General features: G+C 37.8%; 1 protein-coding gene and 1 pseudogene across 12 annotated transcripts in view; both read left to right on the forward strand.

Moving 5' to 3' along the window:
- KIF16B (kinesin family member 16B) overlaps positions 1 to 20,799 on the forward strand; it is a 135,339-nt gene that overhangs the window by 81,250 nt on the left and 33,290 nt on the right. For 8 of the 12 annotated variants that reach the window (XR_010359580.1, XR_010359582.1, XR_010359583.1 and 5 more), the window contains 4 exons: positions 513 to 618; positions 1,159 to 1,209; positions 7,881 to 8,003; positions 14,488 to 14,577. Coding sequence is in view for 7 of the 12 variants with exons in the window: in XM_064415400.1 (XP_064271470.1) it covers positions 513 to 618; positions 1,159 to 1,209; positions 7,881 to 8,003; positions 14,488 to 14,577 (370 nt within the window). In the remaining 5 variants the exon portion in view is untranslated. Of the gene's footprint in view, positions 1 to 512; positions 619 to 1,158; positions 1,210 to 2,241; positions 2,509 to 4,494; positions 4,652 to 7,864; positions 8,004 to 14,487; positions 14,578 to 20,799 lie in introns of those variants that run through there. The other 4 variants (XR_010359581.1, XR_010359584.1, XM_064415404.1 and 1 more) reach the window with 4 other exon arrangements.
- On the forward strand, positions 3,156 to 4,420 carry LOC135298264 (uncharacterized; annotated as a pseudogene).

Below are 20,799 nucleotides of genomic sequence, written 5' to 3' on the forward strand. Positions count from 1 at the left end.
TTTTTTATAGGACAGCTGCCTGGCATCACTAAAATCTTTAATCTCCCTTGTTATACTTCCACATGGCAGTTGTCAGTATCAGCTCTTGGAACATTGCTTCTGTTTGAAGACCAAACCTTTGCTAGTCCAAGTTGCTGATATCACAGCAGCAGTGAAGGCAAGCTCCTAAGTTACTAAAGATGCACCCCCAGCCTTTCTTCTTCATCACTTGTGCCCTCGCTGCCTCTTGTGTGTAGAGCTGCACTCATGGCAGTGGCTGAACCTGTGGTCTAGTAATTTGTTTAATTAATAACAATTTTTTAACCTTTACTGGTTAGATGAACACTTGTTCAAAAGTCAATGTTCCTTCCTTAAGAAGGGATAAAACAGGTCTAACATTAAGCCTGCCAATTAAGAGCTGTGCAGTACTTAGGGTTAAAAGCATTTCAAAGAGCCTTTTAGTCTGTCTTGATTATTACGTAAAAATACACTATTTTTCCATACACACACACACACTTTTCTGTTTCTTAAAGGATAAATGCCTTTATTGAACAAGAAGTGCAGAGAAGGCTGCAGAATATTCATCATAAAGCTGAGGATAATCATGTTAGTGCATCCTGGTCTGCAGAAAGTTTCAAGGTGAGCAGAAATGGGTGGGAGATCCTGACCATCAATGGATCATGTCTAACCACTGATTTAGTTTTGTCATTCAGTAATTTCCATGATTTCCTGTGTTTACTTACTCTTAATTTACTAAAAAATTTTAAACATAAGTAAACGGTAAATGAGCTATGATGTAAGTTTTAAAATTTTAGTCATATATTTATTTCCAGTGGCGTTTTTATGTTGTATTCTGGGGTTTTTTTTGGCAGGAAAACATGTATAAATGACAGTAAGAAGTTTGCAAATAAGATCTTAATTTTATGTTAGAAAAGATTTAACTGATGAAAATTAAGGTTCTTCTGGATGGAATTTCATACTTACAAACAAATGCCTATTAAAAAACTAATTTGATCTAATTGATCCAAAGAGTGGGTTGATTGACTTCTAAGCTAGTTGTTTAATAAATATTGATTTTTTCTTTGTCTATTATAATGTCTCTTCCTCTAATACTTTTGAATTAACTTATACAAGAAAGGCACTTTTTAATAACCTTCTGTACCTTTTTTCTGTGCTTAGGATAATGAGAGGCATAATAATAGCAGTATTCAACGCAAGTTGAAGTATGAGGTAGGTCATAATTTGTCAGAATGAAATGGTTGTCTTAAATTATGGCATGCCCTGTAATTAAATTTCATAATGTTTAGCTGCATAATTAGAATTTTGAATTCACAGCAAGATTAATTGCTAACAGAGATGCTGGTGCATCTTACCAGCTGGAATCAAAGTGATTTTCTTTCAGATTGTACCTAGCTTTTCCTTGTTTGAAAGGTGTGGTGTTAGGCTGGATCTTTCTTCATTGTTTAGCCATGATTCTCAATTTGGAATAGTATCCCTTTCATTATTTTTAGAGGAGAAAAGTGTTTAATGAGCATTTAATTCAATTGAATTTAAATTCAATTAATTTAATTCAATGATTGTCTGAATTCAGAATACACGTAAAATATTTGACTCACAATGAACTGCTGTAAGGGTGTCTGTAAGGTAGCAAGAGGAACCAGGCAGGCTGTGTGTGTCCTGAAGGATCCATGTATTCATAAATACATCTATTTATGTATTTTTAAACTGAGGCTTAGACCCCTCCCACCATAATTAGTTGTCTAAGTGCTGCTTGTACCACAGTTATTGTCTTGGTGAGTAAATCCTAAGTACCTTCATGGATTTAAACTGTAACAATAGGAGGCTGCAGCACCTCAAATTTGTACTTCTTTTGACTTTAAACTGATGTTTTTCAGCTGTGTTGGACTTTTTGCACACTGTTGGCTAGTATGGGATTACTTTTTTGTGCATGTGTGGGGGAAAAATTGAAGGCTTATGAGTTTCTGCATTGCCTGTTGACTTTCCTGGGCTTTGTGAGTAAAGCCTGTATAAACCAAGTGCAATGGATACTGTACAAAGAAAAAGCAGGGGTGGGTTGAAAAGATCAGCTGTTCCTTAATCAGATCTCAATCACTGCTGTTGGGTTTTTGAGAGAGAGAGAGATTGTACCAGTTTTGAATGATTGCATAAATCTAATCAAAATCAATCCTCAGTTAAAGAAATGTTTTGGTCAAAAAATTTTACAGAGAGATTTTTATTTTCTTCTTTTGGAGTTTTTAACAGAAAATTCAACATTGGCAGCCACACTGTGGCTTTCCATTTCTGTCTAAAGATGGCAATTGTGCTCCAGAGTTGTGTGGAGAAAATGCAGGATTAAGAGACCATAAGAGACAGAAGGCATATACAGAGATGCTGGATTTATTTTCCAGTTCTGGAAGACATTCCTCCCCTTGTACATCAGAGAAGGCATTTCAAAATGAAGGCGTAACTCAGAGCAGGACAGCTTTGCATGTCATTGTGACATTAGAAGTAGTTTAATTCACTCTAAAGGTACTAATACTTTAAAGAGTAAGAATGTTCTGTATCAGAATGTTTTATTTACTTCTTTACATAGTTCTGACTTTAATAATGTGGCTTATTCACTCCACAAGGTTAAAAATTTCAATCATGTTGGTGATAAAATAATTACTTCTCCAGATTGTGACAGCTCAAGAACTGAATCTGATTGCTCCCACTTGAAACAGATGTCTCCTGCAGGATCCCTAATGGGTGCTAAATGAGCAAACTGGCTTCAGCATATTGTGCCTTCTCTTTTCTCAATCTAATGTGTATTCTGAAACAAAAACTTATAAAAATAACAGCCCATTAAGACAGTGCAACCGATAGTTGAAGACCAGTCTAGCAATTCTCAGCTTTGGACACACAATGCCTCTGATTTGGATTCTTTTAAGTCAATAGCTTCTTGTTTTATGTAAGACCAGAACACGCTTCCAGTTTGGGATATTTTTTCAGTCAGCTTTCCTGCTTTTACAAAGATACCAGTAGTCAGCTGGTCAGCAGTGCAGTGGTTTCTAAACAAATTAAGGAGTTAGGAAGTTGGTGTGATGCAAGTGAGAGATGTGCCCAAGCAATATCATTAATAAAAAAATGTGCCATTTATAAGAAATTTGCAAGTAAATGTGTTCCTTAAGTCAGGCATGACTCAAGACATATCCCACACTAGTGGTGGTGCTAAAGCTCATACTGAAAATGTCATTCAGCCTGAATCCCCCGTGCAAGAGGCTGTCACAATGTGCAAAGGCATGGAGATCTCTGATGCCTTTGTGAGAAAACCCTCTTAAGAATTTGCATGCCATTGGGGAAAAAAAGAGCTAGAAAACAGTTTAGTGTTAAGACAGAACTTTGTGCATTTTCCTGGTGTCTTTTTGAAACTTCAGGTCACTTCTCTGAAAACAGTATTGGAATTTTTCATCTGTGCTTTACCTCAGATTTCTGTTGGGCTTGAGGAGTTGAAAGGTGTCTGTTGGCAATTGCAGAAAACCAGACCCAGAACCTGCTTGCTTGCTTTTGTTGGGTTCCATTCTCTATGTTGTTGTTTTGTCAGCTGAACAAGGCATCTGCCAGAGTTCCTTGGCAGTATTTAATGAGATTCCTATCAGCATTATAAAGGAGATTCAAGTTGGCTTTGCTGGATGGAATATTCGACTTCTGTGTTCTGCTGAAGATGGTTTACTCAGCATATTTACCTGTAACAAACACTTCACTCAAAGAATTTGCAGTGACATAATGAGAAGTTTGATTATTACAGTTTGATTGTTTGGATGATGATTTTTATTTAAATCACCAGCTCTTGAAAGACAATTTGATGCAGATTTCAATGGACTGGACTTCAGATATAAATAATTGGTTTATTCAAATGGAGTACAATTGCCCAGTAAATTTCAATCTGAGTTAGCTGACCTGGTTTATTTATTCTATGAAAATATAGGAAGTATTAAACCTTCATTAGGTGACATTCACATGCTGCTGTCTACATCAGTGAATGTAGACTGTGCTGAGCAGACTGTGTATAGCAGACTGTTGTTCTTACAACTATTCATATAGGTCTCTTAAGGGACAATAAAGTCGGTTTTCTGCACCTAACATTTTGGATGTTTCATGCCAGTGATCACAATTTGACAGCCTTTGGTTGTACAGTTTGAATGATATCCATTGTGCAGTTTTGCCAGACAAAGAGAAGTGCACAAAAATTGAGCTTGTGTTTTGTAAAAGGAACAAGGTTGGACCTGATTCAGGAATTGTTTTTTCTAAATGCTGTGAAAAAGAAATACTCAGCTGACAGTCATCCCATAAATTCTTCAAAGCAGTTTGCATATCTCTTTGGAAATCTGAAAATTAACATTCAGTTCAAGTGAAGAAGCCATTTGGCTAATTATGCATTTGACTAGGTATTGAAATCCAAATAAGTTTAGATACATTCAAAATAAAAGACTAATAAATATTGATAAAATCCTTCCCCGTCCCCTTTTTTTTAAGCAATAGAGAAAAGGGACCTTTGAGCTCTGAGGGAATACCACAGACTGTGTAAACTCATCTACGAAGTAATAGAGTGCTTGCATTTTGTACATCTCTGATATGCTGTACATACAATTCCTTGGGAAAGTGAGGAAATGAAATGCTTCTATGTTATTTGGTAGGTGGATGAAAACTATAATTACAGCTCTGTCTGGTGATTTCCATTTTGGCTGTGTTTTCTAGCTCCTTCCATATACTATCTCCATTAATGCCTTCTCTATTCCTCTTTGATTGTCTTTTCCTTAATCTTTTTGATAATCTTTGTTTTTCATGCTCCTCATTTACTTCATGCCCTTGATCTCAATATTTCAAAACATCTGCAGATTTTTTTAATCTTACTTTCACTTTATGCTCTTAATACTATAGATGTTTACAGCTTTTATACATGCAGTTTTGGGAATATTAGCATTGACAATTCTCTTCTTCTTCAGAGTTTTACATTTAATGTTTATTGCAGTTTCATATCAAAATTTGTCACAAGTGCAAAAGGAATTATGCATTAAATAGCATTTCAACCTTTGGTGATGCTGCTGTGGCAAGACAGATGTTTTGGTGTCTCCCATCTGTGTGCACATTTCTCATGCTCTGACTAGGTAGCTGACAACTGGGGACACTGCCTGACAGATGGAGTGAGTTTAACTCTAGAGTTCTGTCCATGTAATGTTCTTGGCCTTACTTTCATCATTCTCTGCTTGCTTAGTGAAGGGGTTGTTGATGCTGTGAGATTATCTACTTTACAGTCTTTTTATTACTACATCCCAAGAAAAAATGGAGCTATTGGACATTAATAGAATATTTCCATTAGTCAAGGCTTTCCTCTAGCTTAGGACAAGGGGTATTTTACCAGTTACCTCTGTCAGATTTTTGAATAATAAATAAGCTGTTGTCTCCCATCTTTTGTTTCTTCCCTTCTAAGGGGAGCTGAATATCTTTTGAATCCTGTTGCTTGAATATGCCATCTGCCTTGTTTGAAGAAGATGGTTCTTGGCAGGAAAAACAGTGGTATCTAATCTGAAATTCTAAATTCTGTAAGCATATTGCCAGGCAGAGGTGAAATCTACTACATAGAGACTTCAGTCTCTCTCCTAGTATAAGAACATTTCCCATTTGTTTTTACCATATGTTAGGACATGATAATGTAACTCACATGGGATTTAAAAAGAAATAGCTTGCATTGGGAAGGAAGGTTATGTCTGGAAGGATGAACACTTGTTTGGATAAAGAGTTATGGGGGGCTTTATTGTTATATTTCTACTTCCTTAAGGAAGTGCAAAAATGAGCAGAATGTGTCGTGTTATTTTGAGGTATTGTGGGGTTTTTTTTAACAAAGAATGTGTACACAAATGAGTAGCCAGTAATATCATCATGTCAGTCCTGCTCGGGAGTGGTTCCCTCATTGACATCACTATGGCATTTCTTCTGGGGCTTGCCCAAAGTCAGCATTGAGTGGCACTATCTGAGAGAACTGTCCTGATCAAGGCTGTTAAAGGAAATCAATCTCTGAAAACAATTTCTTTTCTGATTATACTCCAAATTTAAATGTTTGTGCATTTCGTGTTTCCCAATAATGTTTTTTCTCTTCTGTGCTTTTTAAAAAATCTAACTCAATGAATACTCTGCACTTTCATGAAAAAGAAATTCATAGCAGTATATTTTATTCTAATGTTTCTACTATTTTTACTATGTGAAGTAGAAATAAAGATCATTGTTTACGAGTATCAAAGCATTATTTAATGCATTAGGGCACATTTTCCTCAACACTTTGTGTTTGGGATTGCTTTCCTCTCTATTAGCTGTTTGTCATAGTTCTCTGAAAATGACTGTCAGTAAATTACACGTTGACAGAGGTGGCTTTAAGAGTGGCTTTATGGTTTTCTTGCTATTTTAAAACAGATGATGTTGTTTTCAGGGGAATGAACTTCTCTTTTCCCTCAAGGAAAGAGCAGCTTACATTTCAGTGCTCCAGAAATGAGTTTTAGCTGAAAAGCTAGTAATGTGGGCAGTAATTACAGAAGAGCAAAATGGACAGGAGACAATATTTTTTGTGAAAACAAAGGTCGCTAAAAATATTTTTCCATTCAAACATAAACTTTTTTTATGGTTTCTTAAAAAAAAGTGGTAAATATACTCTAGATTAACTCAGTGGTATAAAAATTCACTTTCTTTGTTTTACTCTTCTTAATGCTAATGTTAAGGGAAATTACATTGTCATTTATAATTGACTGGCAATGTAATAAGAGCCTCCTTTTGTTGAGAGCCACGATGATGTCAAAAGGCTCTCTGTAACAGGCAGAGGTGTTTATGAATGAGTTTCAAATTCTTCTCCAGCTCCTACACAGTCTTATGTGCACTGGAAGTCACCAGGAGTTGCTACAAAGAAGATGAATGTTGAGAATACAGTTACAGCTCAAGTGATGGATAGCAGTGCTAAATACAAATATATAACATAGTCATAACTGTGAAGTAATAGTTTTTCAATCTTTTTGGTTGTTAACTTATATTTGTCATGCTGCTGTTATTTTTTTAAGTGCCAGTTCATTAAGATTTTCAGACCAAATATGTTCAATGGAGTGAGTAGAGACTCCCTTAAAGGCAGTTTCTCTACTTTTTCACTCTGAATGCTTATGCTACATTTGGGCATAGTGACTGCAAAGCATTAATCTTTTCAGTTGCAAAAATGTTTTCTTTTTGGCATAATTTCAGAGTTACATATTCCATCTGGCTGTCAGAGGAATGAGCCCTCATTGGAAATAAATTTTTAGATTGTTTTGTCCAGACTGTGCAAATTTATCATAGTTGAGTTTTCTGGGATTCCAATATGATTAAAAAAAATAGTAGGAAACTATTCTGACTGGGGATTGCTTATTTAATTATAAAATGGGTTTGAACTTTTAAAGTTTAAGAGCTTTCTGAATTGCCTAGACCCCTGCAGCTTTGCATGATACTGCAAACATTTGTTATAAAAGATAGAGATGTACAAAAATTAGAGCTAACTATGAAAGCTTGATTAATACATTGATTTTTTTGAAAGGGAGGTAATAAAAAGTCTTCTGCTTTCCCTTGTTTTTGATATCTAAGCTGAAAATGCCTTTTCAAATAAAGGGATATTTTTTAATACACTTCACCCGATTTTTTGTATGCACAAAAATGTGCTAGGGCTTGCTTATAAGGCAAGATTCACTTTGTTTTCAAACAATTCCTTCATTTTAGAAGTAATTTCTGCCTCCTCTTTGCCTGCTCCTCTGACCAAGAACACTTTCTCATTTTCAGTGAAGGTCTTTTCTTTTTTTCCTTGTGTAGTGATTTTGGTTTTTGTTTCTTCTCCCTATTTGGTATGTGCATGAAAGCGGATGGTCTGTCGTTCACTGGGAGCAAATCCAGATGACCTAAAGGACCCAATTAAAATTAGTATTCCACGGTATGTCCTGTGTGGGCAGGGAAAGGATGAACACTATGAGTTTGAAATAAAGGTAAGTGCTTATAATTTGCTTTTCTTTAATGCTTTTGTTCCACTAAGTACAATTTTTGGTTCTTTTTCTCTGAAGAAGCCTCAATACTGTTAAATAAGAGAGATAAGAATGCAGAGTATAGGACGCTATAAAGACAAGTATTTTCCAAGTGGGTTGATTGGGCAGAGGAGGCTAGTGGCCAGAATCCTGGGGTGAGCAGTTCCAGAGCCAATGTCAGTTCAATTTGAAGAGTTCCAGAGATGAGGATTAAATGCATATTGGTTATAGGAAAGCCCTTTATTGAGATGTAAGTGTCAGTTATAGAAAAGGCTTAGACTTGAAATATTTACCTGAAATAATGAAAACATGAAAGCTTTATTTAAGTATTTTGCACATATGCTAGACAAAGGCTTGATTCCTTTTCATGCTCTTTTTATTCTGATTCTTCCCACTCTGCATTTCCAAGGTGTTGCTTCTCCAAACTCTCAGTTGATTTTCTGTGTAGAAATGCTGGGGGAAGCATATTAATTTTGTTTCCTCTGGTACGCAGCCAGTGTTTTTTCAAAGCAAGATCTAAAGTCTAATTGGAAATGTGTTCTCAATGTGTGTGGACATATGTGTAGCATAAATGATGTACATGGCATTGGAGACAGAACTGGCAGCCTCCTTTACTGAATGTGCTGCCAGATGCTTCATTAGCTGCTGTGAGGTGGAGGAGTGACCTTCCTCACAGGGTAAAGGACCATTTTTCAACTGTGCTCTCTTTTGAAAAGGCTTTTATTAAGATGGGCAGTCATAACTTTGTTTTTGCTAATTAAATTTTCATTTTTAAATGTACCATGCTATTTGTGGGTGGAATACCTCCTTTTGCCTGTTGAACTTTGATTTTCTTGAGGCTAGTGAAAGCCTGGAGCCAGGGAGATGCTGAGAGATGAGTAAGTGCACATGAAACTTCCCCAAGGACTCTTCTACTCAATTTCAGCGCATGGGATTTACTAGACTAGGTAATGGTTAGTGAATATGGCTAAAATAAAAAGGTAGCTTCTGTTCTGAATATGTTGGTGGATTTCTTTTCCAGGTATTCTCCCTTCATTGGTAAAACCCAGTAAGCCTCTACAAGATCTTAGCATGAAGGAGCAGTTGAAACACTATGTGCAGTTTGGCAGTTTTGGGGATGTTTCTTATGGTCATTCCCTCACATGAATCAATCTAATGGAAAAGCTAATGCTTTTTCCTTTCCCTCCAGGTCCCTGTGTCACAGTGGATTGCTTCTGCTGTAGTCAGGATTTAGCTCCATGCCACAATCCACAGACATTCCCCAAACTATTCTGTTTTAAATGTTTTCCCTGCAGAGGTCCGAGCTCTACATTGATCTGTATTAATCTCCAGAAGTTCCTACAGTTATTCTGTAGAAAATCAGACCACCTAGAATAGTGGGTTTGTGTATATTTTTTGCCTTAAAAATCAGGAAAATGTGTCAGAGGGGGGAGACTAAATGTACCTGTTCATTTAATCTCTTCCTCATAGGTCAGAATGCCATGTCAGCTGTCAAAATGATTCCTGATTTCAGCCTTACTTCACTTAGCTCAAGTTTATTTTTAGGTCATCTGAAATATATGTCAGTTGTGAGAAAGAACTGAGGTGTTGCTAACCCCATTTCCCTTTCTAGGTCCTAAATAAGCTTTCTTCAGCAAGGTTCCTCTTGCTTTTGGGAAAATGGGTAGCTGACCTGTCTGTGTGTCATAGCACTTTGGGACCTGACAAAGTGACAAGTGATTATTGAGTTGAATTTTAAGACAGTCCCCCAAACTGTGAATCCTAGTTATCTCAGAGGTATTTTCTTCAACAGATGTTTCCAGTCATTGTGTTTGTAGTTAAATCCTATATATTGTTATATAGAAGAACAAATGTAATAAATTTCTGTATATAACAAATATATAAATTTCTTCTTGTGACATGCAGTAATAAAGATTATTTTGTTAAATGCCAGAAGAGAGAGAATGAGTTCCACTTCCCTTGGTAGCTTCATGGTCAATTCATAGGTCTTTCAACCCTTACTTATTATCCAACAATATTTTGTCTTAGTGCAGGGTCAGCATCTTGTTGGTATGGACATGTATGGGAATAGGCCAGCAGGATGTTCTGTCCACTCAGGTTCTTCCACTGGATACAGATCCCAATTAAAGATGTTGAGTGAGTCCTACAAGAACTGACTGGAGAGAATTCAAAACAGGAAGAAACTGATAATTTATTAGAGCTAAGACAGCACCTTCTTTTCCAGCAGGAATATGTCATGGAGCTGTTTGTGCTAGTCTGCTATTAAGTATTCTGTAAGAATTGATTAATTTCCAAAAAAGCTTCCATTTGAGTGACAGTTTTATGTGTTGTCTTTAAAGACATGATGAAACAGTAATACCTTAATCAGGTCTAAACATATTTATGTTGGAGCTGAATTAGTATGCCAGAGAACTGTTCATGTATTCTTCCCCTTCCTTTCATGTTGTGTTGGGACGTTTAGACAAGGCTGTGCTAGAAACAGTGTGGGAAGAGCTTTTGCACCAATAAAACCAGTGGCATCTCTTATGGACAGTGCCCATGGTTGCAGACAGTAGCTGTGGCTGGCAGAAGGAGCAGCAAGGCCGCAGGGAAGGTGGAACTCCAGCTCTCATAAAGACACACAGGGTCTCCTGAGAGCAGGTGATGGAAACAAAGTCTGGGATCAAGCACAGCCCTGCAGGGATCCTCTGACAATACTGAAAGTTGTAGAGAAGCCTTCTTACTCTCATTCGTCTTTTTCTCATTGTTCTGAGTTCTCTCCTTTTATTTATCCTGTGTGATATTCTTTCAAAACTGGTTTTCTTGTGTTTCAAAGTCCTTTGGTGATGTCTGACAAATACTCTGTAAGAAAAGATCCAGGCAGATGCACCCTAAACCAGTGCTTTCCTTCAGATCCAGTTGCTTTTTTGTTCAGCCAGATGTTGTGTTGAATTTGCTTAAAAAGTCCACATTTTTAGTCCAAATTTATTTCTGAGTTTGGTGAGCTGTTGCAGAGTGGGAGTAAAGCAGAGATAGTTCTCATTGATACATAGTTCTTTAAGAAAATGATGCATGCCCCATAACTGTCTACATTAGTAAGAAGTCTAATATTCTCTCAACATTATCAGATTAATACCCTCAATAATAAAATAGAAAAAAGGTTGTAAGAAATTTTTGGAAAACTTCTAGCTTTTCAGATGCTGTTTTCCTAGTGTGAGGAACAGTTTCAACAAAGTTAATATGAAGCAATACGAGTTCTCATGATAACTGCAGACATTGTAAGCAGCCTAGATAAAGAAATGAGGCATTTCCTGTTTTTTTCTCATTACTTTCAGAATGAGGTAGAATATTGCTTTTTTCTCCCCCAGTCACAGTGTTACTTGTGTTGCTATGGAGCAGAAAGAGGACAAGTTCTGGTGATGTGCTTTACAGTGCAATGGATTGAAAATTATTTATTTTCTATCGGTCATTATGAGAAGAAAATATAAGAAGACAGGACTGTGATATCTCCTTTCAGATTTCTAGGTTTTACACAGGCAGTGGTGCCTCTGAATGAGAGAAACAAAACAACCCACAATTCTGAGGCAAATCTAGGATCACAGCAGTGCCTAGATAAGAATATTCCCAAATCTGTCTTGCAGATGTACTTAACCATATGGTTTTTGTTCTTAAGAAAATACTTTTAGCTGTTTTAGCAAACTATGTAAAAAGCAAAGGACTTTTCAGAATTGCTTTACTTGTTCAAAACACCTGCATATGTCCCTCTCCCATTCCTACAGAGCGTATAGTCTGACATAATTTTTTTTTAAATGGGGGAAAGTCATCCCAACCCAGACTTGTTGGATCAGTTGTAGGAGTAAAAGGCTATGTTCTAGAAATGCTATTGCTATGCCAGGTGCATTGTAATTCTCTTTATACAAGTGGAGTTTGATTCTGTCTATCCTGATAGCATTATTGCTGTGCGTTGGGGGCCAGTTAAGACTTTGTTTAGCATTGAAATTTGTTTTTCAATCATGCCAGCTATAACAACAATAAAATTTTGCAATTTTGCAATGAGACCTGCAAGTCTCATTACAAGAACTTGGAAAGTAAACAAAGAAGATTACAAGGACCAAATCAGGTCAAACCAAGCCACCAAAAAACAGTTCTCAAGCAGCACAGATGCACGGCTTTTCTATTTTCCTTCCTGTCCATCTCTACCAAGTTATTAAACTTTGTAGAAGAAAGCTAATAAATAATTGGGTGCAGGCAATTCGATTTGGGAGAGTTTGGTTCACCCTATGACCTAGACAGCTGTCTGATGCACAGCCAACGTGACATGCCTGCTCTTCCCCAGGCTGTGCATCTGGAGGAGTCCAGGATGCCTTGTGTTAGGTTGCTCCTCTTCTGTGAAAACCCTGGGAATAAAGAGGTTCCTTTCAAATAAAGAGCATATACAAATGAAATTATCACAGCAAATTTTCACAACTTTAAAATATTAAATGACAAAATTAAAGCCAAAAAGAATGCAGTGATGAGTAACATCTCTGTTTTATGATTACCTATTACACTTGATACACTTGAACATTGTCTACTCAAACATTGAAATCACACAGTCCTCTGCCTTAATTATTCAGAACAGGATGGTTAATTGAGATCAGTATAACATGCATATTCCTGAAGAGTTATTAAATTTTTTTTTAGTATAACCTGCCTATGAATGTTAAATCTGTTCACCCGAGTTGTAAAGTTTGAGACTTTACTGTTAACAATATGTTGAGGGAATGTAGTCCATTGTCCTAAAATTACAGAATTGTGAAGGTTGGAGAAAACGTTTAAGATCAAGTCCAAGTGTCAACCCAGCAGCTCCAACATGTTCACCATTAAACCATGTCCTCAAGTGCCATATCCACCCTTTTTTGAACACTTACAGGGATGGTGACTCGTAGTAGCCATGAAGCTTATTTGTGATATGAAAGACAAATTTTTAAAGAAATAATGAGTTTTCATTGTGGTTACATGCTGGAAGGACCTGTGTTGTAATGTTTGTGAAAAGTTTTGAGAACGCTGGTTTTGTTTGCTTTAATAGTTGGTTTAAAATCCAGGTAAAAATAGGAAAAAGCCCAGCCCAAATCTCATTCCTCTTGTCATAAAATACGCAATAATTCCTCATTTTCAAAACTTCCCCTAATTTCCCTGTTCCATATACAGCAGCTAAGGCAGTAGGGATGGAAAAGAGTGGACCAGAGGTGAGTTTGTTGCAAGTGTGGGGTAGTAGCATTTGTGGTTGGTTTCTTCTGGCTTTGTTGCTCTGATTTCTGTTTCTCTTACTCAATTATCCTCCTCCATTGCAATTTTCTTTGCCTCCATAACTTTTTTTTTTACACTCAGTAGTAAGAGAACTACTTGTTCATTTTAGGAGTCACTTTAAGATTAAAAAGCCTGTGTCTTTGTGAGACGTGTTTTGTGAAATTGCTTATTTTTTCTCTTCCTGCACAAAATCATAGCTAGACAGGGGTAATGCCACATTTTAGGCCTATTTGATTCAAAAAGCAGCAGTGTTCAGTTTTAAGCAATGCCACTTGGCTCTCTCCATCTCTGCTAGTCAGTGTAGAATAATGTTCAGTGACCCTGCAGCTAGGCTTCTTGATAGCCTTGGATCACCAGAGCTGCACAAAGTCTTTTGACTTTTGGCTGTAAAGTCAAATGTGCTAGTCACAACACTTTCATGGCCCAATTAGAAATGTCCTTAATTAGTGTCACCTAATTTCAGATAATGTTTACTATTTCAGTTTTAAGAATAATTGATGGTAAGGTTGGTTTGCTCCTCCTCTTTGCTCTTGTTTGTCCCTCCTCTGCTCCTGCACTCTATCCACAGAAGTAATTGTGTTCATTTTAAGAAAACTTCCTATATAAATGGAATGTTCCTCACCATTTTGAAGACACAGACCAAGAGTGTCTAAAAGGGATATCTTCTACTAAAAGCTGGTATAATATTCTACCCTACAAACTGGAATCCCATTCTATGTGGTAATGAACTCTGTATGTCCAAGAAATGTCTATTTGTTAATTGTCAATATCTATTTATAAGAATATAAATTTCTGTGAATATTTTGAGAGGCTACACTACACTTATTCTGGATGTTATTTATTCATTAATGGAACACCCACTGATAGTAATACTGAGAGTCAAATAGCTGCACCAAGAAGTGACTGGAAATTGGGGATGTTCTAATGTGTTTACAGTCTTATCAAACCACTGTGGATTAAGGAATAAATGCATTCAGGTGGTTTTTCCTTTGCAGTCAGTGCTCCTTATTAAATACAGTTCTGTCACTGTAATGAAAGAAAAACTAAGTAAACTTATAAAAGTTTTAGGATTTAAGACAACTAAGAACAGTCCCTTTTAATCTTATAACCTTGTGTACTGCATGGATTTTACACTGTATGGGTTTACTTCTGTTTCTTCTTTTTATACTGTCTGCTCCAGATAACAGTCTTGGATGAGACATGGACAGTGTTTCGGCGGTACAGTCGTTTCCGAGAATTGCATAGAACTTTAAAGCTGAAGTACCCAGAGGTAAGTTTTGGTAAAACTTCTGTTACAGAAAAGGGTAGAGACTTGAAAAAAAGTGGTTTGAGATGTGTTCACTCAAAAAAGGAGGTGATTTCAGCCAGCACAATTTCACCAATGCAGTTCCTGCCTGACCAATTTAGTGACTTTCTATGATGGAGTGGCTATATTAGTGCACATGGGAAGGGCTATGGGTGTCATCTCCTTTCATCTGTAAAACCTTTGACATGGTGTCTTGGTTTGAGACAGTTTAAAGAGATGGGCACTTTGAAGTTAGTAACTTTCCTCTTCATTCCAACCAATCCCTTCCCACCATTAAGGAATGAGATAAGAGTAGATATTAGTGGAAAAATAACATATTACTAACAAACAGAATGCACTGGAAAAATAACACATTACTAACAAACAGACAAGGAAAAAAAGGTGAATAATTTCTTGATACCAAACTGTGAAAAACTCATAATCCCACTGGAACAAAGAGAGATGTACAATGCCAGAAATAGCCTTTCCTGAGATGGCATGAGGTAGGAACAGCCTCAAGCTTGTAGGACAAAGGGACAGGATGCCATCACACCTCTCTTGGGAAGGCAGGAGCTTTACAGAACAGTTCTAGCAGCAGATGAAGACCTGCTGGCTCCTGTGGGGTCTGCCTGCTGCTTCCTCGTGTTTGCAGGCTCTGCTGCAGTTGCTGTGCTCTGCACTTGTGGCTGTGGAATGAGGGGAGAGGGACCGGTCTGTGGGTGCCAGCATGGGGTGGCCTGGCTCTGGGAACTCTGGCTTTTTTTTGCTGCCAGTGGAGTTTACAGATTCACTTTGAAATGGTTTCTAGTTGCAAAATGCAGTCTTTGTGGATGGCTTTGGTTGTGAAGCTGAAGCTGGCAGAATGAGAGGGGTTCTGCTCCCGTAGTCTTCTCTCCTGGAGCAGGCAGCCGATTGATTCGGACTGGCTTGCTGGAGCCCATGGTGAGTGGCAGACACCCGCAGAACTCGCCTCAAGGCAGCTCAAACCTGCCAACTGCACTCTCTCAGATGGGGGAAAAAACAAAAACAAAGAGAGATCCCAAAAAGGGAGGAAAAACCTTTGCCTGAGCAAAGACCAAACAGCCTGCAAAACAAATACCACGTGGCAAAGGACTGGGAGCTGCCTGGGAGGACCAATTTTGAAAACAGTCACAATAGCACCTCCTCTGACACACAAGATCTCTGCCTGCAAAGTCTTAAGGGGGCTAACAAGTCTTGGATGCAGGTAGATGCAGAATACAGTAAAATTATGTCTCATCCCAGGACACATGGTCCCCACAACATCCTTTTCTCTAAATTGGAAGGAGATGGATTTGGTGGGTGAACTGTTTGGGTGGATGAGGAATTTCTTGGATGGTCACATCCAGCGGGTGGTGGTCAATGGCTTAAAGTCCACATAGACATCAGTGAAAAGTGGTATTCCTCAGGATTCCATACTAGGACCAGTGCTGTTAAATATCTCCATTAGCTGACACAGAAGGAACAAGCATACCCTCAGCAAGTTTGCAGATGACACCAAGCTGAGTGTGGCTCACAAGCATGAAGGATGGGATGCCATCCAGAGGAACCTAGATGAGTTTGAGGAATAGGCCCATGGGAGTCTTATGAGGTTCACCAAGGCCAAATGCACCTGCATGGGGGCAGTTCCTGGTATGAGTACAGGATGTGGAATGAGGGCATTCAGAGCAGCCCTGCCAAGAAGGATTTGGGTGTGCTGTGGATGAGAGGCTGGGCGTGACCCATCAATGTGTACTCGCAGCCCTGAAAGCCAATTCTGTCCTGGGCTGCATCAAAAAAGTGGCCTGCAGGTCTGGTGGGGTGGTTCTCCACTTCTGCTCTGACCCAGCCATCCAGCTCTGGAATCCACAGCACAGGAGGGACATGGACCTCTTGGAGTGGATGCAGGGGAGGAATACTAAGTTGATCAGATGGCTGGAGCACCTCTCCTTTGGAGAGAGGCTGAGAGAGTTGGGGTTGTTGAGCCTGGAGAAGGCTCTGGGTAGACGTTAGAGCAGCTCTTGAAGGGGATTATTAGAAGGATGGGGACAGATCTTGCAGCAGGGCTGTTTTAGTAGGACAAGGAGTAATGCTTTTAAACTGCAGAAGGCAGATTCAGAATAAAATGTAAGAAAGAAAATTTTTACAATTGTACAATTTTTACAATGCCTAGAAAAGTAATGGATGCTTCATCACCAGATATATTCAAGGACAGGTTAGTTAGAACTCTGAGCAGCCTGATCTAGTTGAAGATGTCCCTGCTTATGACAGGGGGCTGGACTCAATGGCCTTTAAAGGTCTCTTCCAACCCAAATGATTTTATGATTCTATGACTCCTCTCAGACGTATGTGTCCCGTAAGACTGACAAGCCCTTCAGCACTTCAGAGATCCAAGGGTGCTCGATAAAGGATGGATGTTGCAATGAAACTATGACGCTGTGTGTTGCTCCTGGCCATAAATTCCCTTCACTGCTGACTGGCACCGTTCCCTGGAGGTTGTTGTTTTGTTCATTGCAAGATTCTTGTAGTCAGATCCTGTTGTCCTGACAACTTCTCATTTGGAAGAAGAGCATTGCTTCACAGATACCCTTTTGTAATAGTGGCTTTCAAGTTTCTGCAAAATGAAAAATTGATCTGACTACTTCAGAGACTCTGGGCATTTAGGATGAGGAGCTGTGCCTGATGAAGCTTTAGTTCATTGGAGTGAGCATTTATGGAATTACAGTTTTTAGTTCTCACATCTAACTTTTAATTATTAACATTTTTCTTCCCTCCTACGTGTTCCCTTGGATATTAGAAGAAATAAATCATTCAAGCAATGAAAGTGACCCTGATTTGAGAGTTAGCACAAGTAAAGAAGCTTGGGCAGTATATTAAAAAATAGGAATATGTTAAAGAAGGAGAGACATGCAATAAGTGTGCACATGCTTTCTTGGTCTTTGTTAACATATGCTCTAAGCTAAAAATGAAATGAGCCTGGAACAGACCTTGAGTCTGGGGCTCAAGATTGTTCCCATTCCAAAACAGTATGGAAACCAGAAATGGAAGCTACTGTGCACCAAATATCTAAGAATAAGTTTAAAAAATAAAAAGGAGAGAGAGGGAAAAAAAAATCAAGTCATCCTTTTTAAACAGAATTTTTTAAAGTTAAAATAGAATTTTTAATAGGAAATTGAAATGTTCTCTGTACATAAATGCTTTTTAAAATATTGCTTGTGAACATCAGTACAATTTTTTTAATTTGAATAAATTGCCATTTCCTCTTGGATGTTAGAGTTATAGTCTGTCAACAGGAATATCCTAATTGCATCTAATTCTAGAAAAAAAGAGCCAGGCAGTCATCCAATTGACATGAAAAAGGGCCACCTGAATTCCTGTGCAGACTGATGTTCTCCATTTAGGAAAATGTGCTAGAGTAGTCTTCTTCAGAGTTGGTTATTGGTCCTGACAGTACATTGAGGAACAACTGAATTCTTTAATGGTTACATGAGAGGGAGATCAGCTTTGTTCTTGTAGGTAGGAATTGGATTCAGGAGGAATCTGATGTTCTTAAAGCCATGATTAAGATGTCCCATGTGCTGCAGCATATGAATTTTACCTTTTGAATAAAGCATTTGTGACTGACAGTACAAATTCAGGCTTTTTTTGGTGTTTCAGGAGGGAGTAGTTGTTTTTTTTATTCTTACTTAATTGTTTGTTTTGAAGAACCATGACAGCATGAGTAGCATTATTAGGTCAAAATAAAGTCCAGCATCCAAGAGTGTAAGCCAGGATAAGATCCCAGCCCAGAGCACAGGTATATACTTTTCTTCATCTTGGAGTCTTCCCAGCTGAATTTGTTGTTGTTGATATTAACAGCTCATAGTTAATATCTTTCCTGTGGATTTTATCTGTATTTTAAATTCTCTACACTGCACACTTTATAAGTATCTTATAGAGGCAATTTTCTTTTCCAACTTATTTTCTTTCATCATCTTTCTGTTAGTGGTTTTGCTTGCTAAGTCAATACATTTGCTAGTTCAATGTGTCAGTTTGTTCCTATTGACACTTCTGTGTTGCCATATGTTTGTGTCTCAGGTAAACTTACTGAGATTCACATCTAGTGCATTAACAGAATTATTGGTTAAGTTATGCCAAAGCATAAGTGTCTAATTGCCATGTGGGAAACATATGATATTGGTATTAAGTATCTGCTCCTTTGTGAAGAAGCTTTGTGAGTCACTTGTGCCAAGTACCAAGTCTTACAAGGTTGCCAGTTGTATCTTTTTCCAGCCTTGACTGAGCTTTCACTTCACAACAACTTTCACCAAATTATCTGAGAGGTTCAAATACACTCATGTTTGCTAAATACCAAGCATGCTAAAGATTAGGAGAAGCAAGATAAACATTTGATCAAGTGAGCCAGTGCTTTTAGATAGGTACTGGCAAGTAAATACCTGTTCTGGAAACCCTTGCAGCACTGACGATGTCTCCTCTGTTTTACACAGTACAGGCACATGTTGTGTCCACTCCTGCTTTGAGACTTGGAGCATCAAAGGGAATGGCAGGTTTGTGGGCAGAAGAGACCTATATAATATGCAGTGGGTTTCTTCTACTTGTCAGCATTTCTACAAACTACTGTGTCCTTGTTTATCAGAGGGGAAGAGCATGTTATGATGGATGAAACAAAAAATATTGTGTGCTGCAGTAAAGATTTGGCATTTGTTTTCTTTGAAGGAATTTCATTAACAGTGTTGCATATTCACTGACTAATGACTTTCCATATTTTTACCTTTATTTAAAATAGCTGTAATTTATGGTAATTTTGGATTAGTTTTGCAATGTGCGTAGCAGTTCAGTTTGTTTGGTAAATTGAAACTCATCTGTCTGCTTCTTCTCATCTGTCATTGAGCTAATTTAGGATTCACTTAGGATGATGCTAAAATGCATTTTAATACCAAACTTGTGAGAGTTGTGTCTTTAGTCACTATGTATTATTTCAAAGAAACTTGATCCTTAAAAGGATCTTATCAGAACCTATCAGAGTTGAGTTTTATTTTGCACAGTTCACCTTCCCACTCTAAATTAATATTTATAATGAACAGCGAAAATACTGTGGGCATGTTTAATATATGAGTGTCCTGCTTTTAGAAGTGAACTTTACAGCTCATTAGTTGCTCAGCTCTGAGTTACTATATCAGTATTTTAATAATTTGCTGATCTTGCATTTCATGTTTCTGCCACTGAATTCCCAAAGGGATGTCTTGGCAAACTGATGTATTAGGAAGGTTTTAAAAAAAAAGTATCTCTTTCAAAAGCAGAAACTTACCTAATATCTTCTGGTCTTACAAGCTGTCATATATATGATATATCTGCACATTTCTTCTAATGTAATTAAGGGGCTGCTGACAACTGCTTATCTAACTAAAATGTGTCACATGCAAATTTTGAAAGACTGAAGAAGCTGCAGCAGAGTGAGACTGAGCCAGTGGCAGATAACTACCAAGCATTTTACGGTGTCTATTTTTTGGGGGCATCTACATGACTGTCATTTGTCTAGCTCCAGCTTTCTTGCACTGCTAGATTGTTAATGACCATTTTATTAGTTTTGGATTTTTAATTAAGACCATACTTGACTTTCAGTTGCAGTAGTCTCTCTAATGAATGCACTTTTTGTTTGTTATTAGTCAGAGAAGACAGCAAATTGACTCTTCATTCTCAATAGAGGAGTGAGAATTTCAGTAGTTAGATTCTCCTGTTTTTCCCTCTGTCTTCATCTTTTCTTACCAGTTACTGGTTTTGGAATAGTACCAGAATGTTGGTTTCTGCAGAAAACTTTCCTTCCTGATCCACATCTTGCTGCAAGGGAAATCTCACTCTCCTACCACTTTCTCACTCTTCTAACACTTTCTTGTCTCTACTGTCTTTCAAATGAGAGCAGAGAAACAGTTCCTATTTGTCTTTCTCCTAAGCAAATCCAGGGTTTATGAAGTCCCTCCTTCATATGGGAGTCCTTAAGTCCCACTTGCATCCAGGTTTTGTGGGGCTTTCACTGTAGGCTCTGCTTATTGAGTTCCCTGTCAGTCATCTTGAAAACTGTTTCTGTGTGCATAAAAATAGCTACATGTTATTAAGGAAAGCACCTTATAGAGGCATTTTTATTGCTAATAGTGCTTCTTGACTTAAAATATTAGAAAATCCCTGGAGAGCTGCCAAGGAGAAGCTGCAAGG

The sequence above is a fragment of the Passer domesticus genome, chromosome 3 (assembly GCF_036417665.1).
Source record: "Passer domesticus isolate bPasDom1 chromosome 3, bPasDom1.hap1, whole genome shotgun sequence".
Lineage (NCBI taxonomy): Eukaryota > Metazoa > Chordata > Aves > Passeriformes > Passeridae > Passer > Passer domesticus.